General features: G+C 65.0%; 1 protein-coding gene across 1 annotated transcript; it reads right to left on the reverse strand.

Moving 5' to 3' along the window:
* Window positions 1-636: 636 nt before the first annotated feature.
* LOC149520668 (maestro heat-like repeat-containing protein family member 7) lies at window positions 637-5,544 on the reverse strand. The gene is made up of 8 exons (XM_089775317.1): window positions 5,311-5,544; window positions 4,876-4,998; window positions 4,256-4,323; window positions 3,747-3,852; window positions 3,379-3,474; window positions 3,109-3,213; window positions 2,585-2,720; window positions 637-641 (listed from the first exon to the last, which is right to left on the reverse strand). The coding sequence occupies exons 1-8, from the start codon at window positions 5,524-5,526 to the stop codon at window positions 637-639; spliced, it is 855 nt and encodes a 284-aa protein (XP_089631443.1). The 5' UTR covers window positions 5,527-5,544.
* Between the last annotated feature and the right edge of the window lie 595 nt (window positions 5,545-6,139).

Genomic DNA, 6,139 nt, shown 5'->3' on the forward strand with positions numbered 1-6,139 from the left:
CCTTGGCACCGGCTGTGGGCTCAGGAGGGGGCGGACATGGGACATAAGCGATGCCGAAGGGAGGGGTGTGGGCATTAGAGGCCACTACCATTGCCCCGCCCCCTTCCCCGCACCTACCCCTGCCCCTGTTCTGAGGCCACGCCCCCACTCATTCCACTCCCCCCTCCCTCTGCTGCTTGGGCTCCCCCACCCTCACTCAGGTTCGCTGGCCTGAGGCTGGGGTTACGGTGCAGGATGGCTGGGGAGTGGGGCGCGGGAGAGGCTGCGGGTTGCAGGCTCTGGGACAGGTTCAGGGCAGCGATGGGAGTTTGGGTGCAGACTCAGAGGCAGTTAACTGTGGGAGGAGGATCCAACAGGAGGCTGGGGTTTGGGGTGGGGGGTGTCTACCCCAGCTGCCTGAGAGATACTAGACTGACTCTGGTTTCCTTGTGTCTCCCCGGCTGGGCTCTCACTCCACTTCTCCTCTCAGGGTCCCTGCCGGCTCCCCTGCTCTATCTGAATGCGTTCCTGGCGCCTCCACCCCCCCAAGCCTCACGAATGTGGCCCCGACTGAGACATCTCACTCCCCTGGCACTCCAGCCCCAGCACAGATTAACTCTCCCGGGTTCCAGGGAGATTGGCATTTGCGGGTCCCTCTCAATCTGAGGGGGGGCCAAAAATGAGGGATCCCCGAACCTCAGTCCTCCCTGTCCCTTCCCCTCACCCCAGTGGGGCTGAAGCGCTAGAGCAGTGAGGTGCCCCAGTTGGGGGCCACCTCAGTGAGGCTTGTGGGTTTTGGAAGAAGGGTTTTTGTATTTTGCTTTTCTCGTGTGTGGTCCCCAACTGGTTTTTCTGGGGGTCAGTGGCCCTGGAGACAAAAAAGGTTCCTCATCCCTGCCTTTAATAAAGAAAACTTTGAAACCCTTTGTGGTAGACAGAAATTAACATTTTACCTTATTTAAAATGAAGTTTCCTAAAGTTAAAACACCTAATCTCTGTAAACATTCAAATTAAACCAGTCACCCAAGCTCCAGCACTAGCACAATGGCTCCGCGTGATGATGCAATGGACGGTGCGCACCCAGGCTCCTACCCTCAGCTCTCTTCTGCACCCAACCGCCCAGACCCCAAACTCCTCGGTAGCAATGTGGCCCTTAACCACTTGCCAAAATGCCCCCCCCCTCCATTAAAAATTATTGACAAAGCCTGATCCAAATGTTTTTTGAAACGTTCTTTAATCCGAATTTAAATACATTCTATACAATTGGGAGGGTTGGGGGGAGGGGGACGCAGCTGCTGGCTCCTCAGCTCCTTGTGCTCTCACTGGCTGTCTTCCTGCTGCAAGGGAAGCAGAATCCGTCACATTCATCCCTGGGGACTCAGGGGTACTGGGCCCCCCCAGCATTTCCACCCTCCTCCCCCCTGCGCTGAGACTTGTTCTGCTCTCTGCTCACCCCCCGTCAGGCCCGCAGGGTGAGCTTCTGACCCACCCAGCAGGGACGTGGGGTGGGGGCAGCATGAGGAAAGGGGCGGGGGACTCCCTGAGGGGATGGGAAGGAGACCCTGGCCCTGCCCCACTCTCCTGCATCTGCTCCGGCTGCTCACCATGTATTCCAGGAGCTGATGGGCCTGCCCATGCAGGGCGTGGGCCAGGACCAGCCCGGCCTGGCTGGGGCGCCTCAGGGGGGAGCGGGCAGCGAGCAGAGCCTTGTCTAAAAAGCAGTTCTCCTGCTCTGGGGTGAAGAGCTGCCCAAAGACCTGAAATCAAGAGCACGGGAGGTTTCAGCTGACGGCCCAGAGCCCGGCCCCAACTCCTGGGGCTAAAACAGCTTCCTCCTTCTGCAAACTCCCTTCCAGACCCTGCACCCAGACGCTCTCCTCACCCTGCACCCTAACCCCTGCCCCAGGTCACACCTTCCTCCTGCCCCCAAGACCCTCCCAGACCTCACCCCCTCCGCACAACAGAGCAGCCCTAGGCCACTGGCCAACATCTTGGAGCGACCTCCATCAAAAAGTGTTGCCCCCCCCCCGCCCTGCTTCCCCTTCTATGGGAGATCCGGGGCAAGGTGCAGCGCTGCCCCTAGGAAGCGCCGCCCCTTTGAAACGCCGGGACAGCGTCACAAAGGGGCAGCGCCGCCCTGTCCACGGCTCGAATAGTCGAGGGAAAATGCATCGACCATTCGATCAGCGACTCCCCGCTTCCCACCCCGCGTCCTACCCGCACGAGGGCCCCAGCCAGCCCCACCCCCGAGCCCTGCCCTGCCCTGGCAGCGCGTCCTTACCTCTCCCACCCGCACGGTGTTGCTATGCGCCAGGACCCATCTCTCCTTATAGTAGTGCCTGCACCACAGGTCCTCCGCCTGGTGGATGTTGAGGCCTGCAAGAGACAAACCAGGGTGATTCTGCTGGCAGGTCTGAGCCCTTCCCCTCCCACGGGTCCCTGCAGGCATCCCTGGGCAAATGGAGGGGCACAGGGGGCAGAAGGGGACCACAGAGGGACGCATCCCCCCTTGGGCCAGTCTGGGGGGAAAGGGCTGGGTCCCCTCCCCCCGCCGCCGGCACCCTCAGGGTGTCCCTGGGGCCCAGGTCCCGGCTGGGTTCCTTACCCCTGTGGTGCAGGAGGAGTCGGTACAGGCTGTGCACCCCCTTCCGGGCCAGCCGGCTGACGTCTTCGGATGGGTCCGAAATAAAAAGGCCCAGCTGGGCCACGTGGTGACCCATCCTCGGCCAGTCGGCGGAGTTCTGAGGGGAGAGAAGAGGGGGGGTCCCTCAGCATCCTGGGGCTGCACGTCCCATGCTAACGGCCGCCGAGGCGGTTCTGAGCTCGGGGACGGACAGAGACACCTCCCGGGGCGGGGCGGGGCGGGGCGGGGCGGGGCCGGCCTTGCGAGGAGACAACCCTGAGCAATGGCCCCGACTGAAGGGTCACTCCGGGGGTGGAACAAGGGGATCCACTGACGGCCACTCCCCAGTCTGGGGCCCAGGTGCCCCCCGGAAAGGCCCAGGGTCGCCCCTCCCCGGGGAAAGGAGAACGCGGCCCATTCCCGGCCCATTCCCAGCTCTGCCTCCCGGGGACGCTCCCAGCCCCGCGCCCTGCAGCCCCAGAGCCCCCGGCTCCGAGGTCACTTACCTCAAACCCCGGGAGGGTGGTGGCGACTCCCAGCAGGGCCGTGGTGCTGCCAAGGGCCCTGGCTCGCTCCTGGGGCAGGCGGGACTCCAGCCACGGGCTCAGGTGCTGGGGGGAAAGAGGCAGGTCAGGACCCGTAGGGAGGCGCCGGTTCTGGGCAGAGCCTGGGGCTCCTCTCAGACTATGCCCCCCCCCCCCAGCCACTGACACAGCTCCTCTCTCGGCCCCCCGAGGAAGCAGGGACAATGGCCCCGTCCCCCCCACGGGGCTCACCTCCATGATCAGCTGCAGCCTGGCGGTGTCTGGGGACTCGGCGAGGAGGCTTGCCAGTAGGGCCTGGAGGTCGACGGGAAGGGCCCGGATGAACTGCTGCAAGACAAGGGGGAGCCCTGGGTCAGAGGGGGGTTGGGGAATCCAGGCCACCCGCTGGCTCCGGGGTGCAGCCTTGAGCAGGGTCTGAGCCGCCTCGCAGAGCAGGGAGGAGCCCAGGCTGGGCATGGAAGGGACGGGCCCCCAGGGAGAGCAACGGGAAACCTGGAGGGAAGGATCCAAACCTGCAGCTTCTTCTCTCCCTCTGCCCCCACCCCCACTCCTCTCTGGAGCTCCAGCCCAGCCCGGGAGCAGGGCCCGGAGGGACGTACCTGCGTGTGGATGGGCTCCTGCTGCCAGTCCCCAGACACAGTCTGTCCCACGGCCGCCCTCAGCAGGGGGCTCAGGAGCTGGGCCTGTAGGGGAGGCTGCAAGGTGCTGGCAGGAGAGAGGGGCAGAGACTGTTAATTCAGCAGCAGGGCTGTGTCCAGACTCAGGGGTTTTTTCGGGAAAAGTAGCCTTTTTCCGAAAAAACTTCACCTGCGTCTAGACTGCAGTCGCGTTCTTTCGAAATTAAATCGAAAGAACGCGGCTTTTCTTTTCACGGCAGTAAACCTCATTTCACGAGGAAGAACGCCTTCTTTGGAAAGTGCTTCTTTCGAACGAAGGCGTTCTTGAATGTAACTAGGGCTTCTTCGAAAGAGAGCATCCAGACTCACTGGGTGCTCTCTTTCGAAAGAGGCTTGCAGTCTAGACATAGCCCAGGAGTCAGAGACTTTCCCACTCCCTGGTCAGGGGATCTGCTCTGGGGGGGAGTCGGCGGGGGGGGGGGGGTCGGTACCTGAGGCTGCAGGCGGCGTTGAGGCAGTCGGCCAAGACCAGTGGGGGGGGGGAGTCCTCCATGATCTCCTGTGAGACCCAAGGAGACAAAGGGGCGTGTGAGGCTGGGGCCCCCAAGAGACGCTCACACGGCCAGCGCCCCCACCCAGCAGGATCCAACCCCACTGCCTCCTGCTGGCCTGTAGCCCCCCTGCCTGGCACAGGGCCTCTCCCAGCACCCCCCTCCCAAACCGGGACCAGCTCAATCCTTGTCCCCAGGCCGTCTCCTGCCCCTCACTGCCCTGGTGACCAGCCTCTGAACCTCCTCATCCCTGCTCCCCAGGCGCATCCTCAGCAGCCCGCTCTGCTAACCTTCCAGCTCCCCCCCCATGGCCCGGGGAGACCCCTCCCTGTTCCGAATCCCCCTCCCTGTCCAGCACCCCAGACCTGCCCCATTTCTGTGTCCCTCCCTCCTCCAGCATCCCCACCCACCCTCCCCATGTCCACCTCCCCCTCCCCCTCCAGCACTCCTGGCCCCACCCATCCCATTTCCAGCACCCCCACCCGCCGCCATGGCCCAGGCAGACCCCTGTCCACCCCACGTATCCCCTCCCCTCCTCCCGGCCGCCGCCACTCGCTCACCACGATCCTGGCCATCATGGTGTCCTTGCAGCAGCGCGGCGCCAGGGTGTCCTCGCCCCTTTGGAGGGCGGCGAGGCAGGCGGGGGGGACGGCCAGGAGGAACCGCTGCAGGGCGGCTGGGCTCTGCACCCCAGAGAGAGTCTGTGAGCCTGGGGCCTGCCTGCCCCCCACGGACAGCTGCAGGGCTCAGGCCTCCCAGGAGTGGAGGTGGGAGCTGCCGGTTGTCCAAGCACCCACACTCCCCCCCCAACTGCTGCCTCAGGCTTGTGGGGGCCCAGCTGGTGCATGACAAGAGACCTCAGCTTGGGGGGCCCAGGTCATGCAGGAGAAGGGGCCCCAGGGGGATCCCCAGGGACAAGCCCCTCCCGGAGGGGGGGACGTGCTGGGAAGGGGCCGGACAATCTCGGGTCCCCCCCGTGTGGAGAAGGTTCCTACCGTGTCCCGGGTGTGGAGCTGCTCTTCAATATCATAGATGGCCCCTTCCTCCACCCGGGAGTCCATCCGCTCCTGGCAGAGCTCCGCCGAGGCGCAGGGGGGCTCTGTGCGGGAGGGAAGGGACCAGGGTGACTCCAGCGGCCAGCAGGGGTCACGCACCCCCATGTCAGGGACCCAGGGCAGGTTGGGCCCCACACGCCCCTCGCAGGGACCCATCCCCCTTCCACCCTCACATCTGCCAACGCCCTCAGCAGAGCCCCCACCAGGAACAAGAGAGCCAAGCAGCAGCTCCCGCCCCCATCCATTGCCCTGGCTGCGGGGCAGACACTGGGGCTGCCCCCCCGTGTACTGGGTGAGCCCCTGGGCCCAGCATGTTCACGGCCCCTCACCTGGGTCTGAGCGGCTGCAGGAGGTGGCCCGGCTGCAGCTGGAGGCCCAGGCGCTGCTGCTCACTGAGCTGGACCCACAGCTGCAGGGGCTGGTGCGGAGAGGCTGGGGGCTCCCGGAGACTGGCAAGTCCCCGGGGGCCGGGCAGGGCGATGCCCCCTGGTGGTAATGGGGGCTGGGCTCCTGGGGCAGGTGTTTCTCTCCACAGAGGAGGCCCCAGAGCCACCCTACCCGGCTGCCCCGCTGGGCTGGGTCCCGCCTTCCCAGCCGCCTCTGGAGCCAGGTCCGGAGGGGCCTGGCCGGTGGGCGAGTCGCCCCGAGCTGGTGGGATTCAGCTTCCCCGCCCGCAGGGACGGAGGAGCTGCTTCCCACCGGCCCTGGGGCCATCTTCAGGGCTTTCCGGAACCACAGCCTGATGTGTTTGGCCATGCTGCAAATGAGG

This window comes from Pelodiscus sinensis, chromosome Z (assembly GCF_052426305.1).
Source record: "Pelodiscus sinensis isolate ZL-2025 chromosome Z, ASM5242630v1, whole genome shotgun sequence".
In the NCBI taxonomy this organism is placed as follows: Eukaryota; Metazoa; Chordata; order Testudines; family Trionychidae; genus Pelodiscus; species Pelodiscus sinensis.

Coding starts and splice junctions, on each gene's coding strand:
- LOC149520668 (XM_089775317.1), bottom strand. CDS start 5,526: ATGGGTCCCTGCGAGGGGCGTGTGGGGCCCAACCTGCCCTGGGTCCCT. Junction 4,324..4,875: donor CCATGATGGCCAGGATCGTG/GTGAGCGAGTGG, acceptor TGGGTCTCACAG/GAGATCATGGAGGACTCCCC. Junction 2,721..3,108: donor CCACCCTCCCGGGGTTTGAG/GTAAGTGACCTC, acceptor CTCTCCCCTCAG/AACTCCGCCGACTGGCCGAG.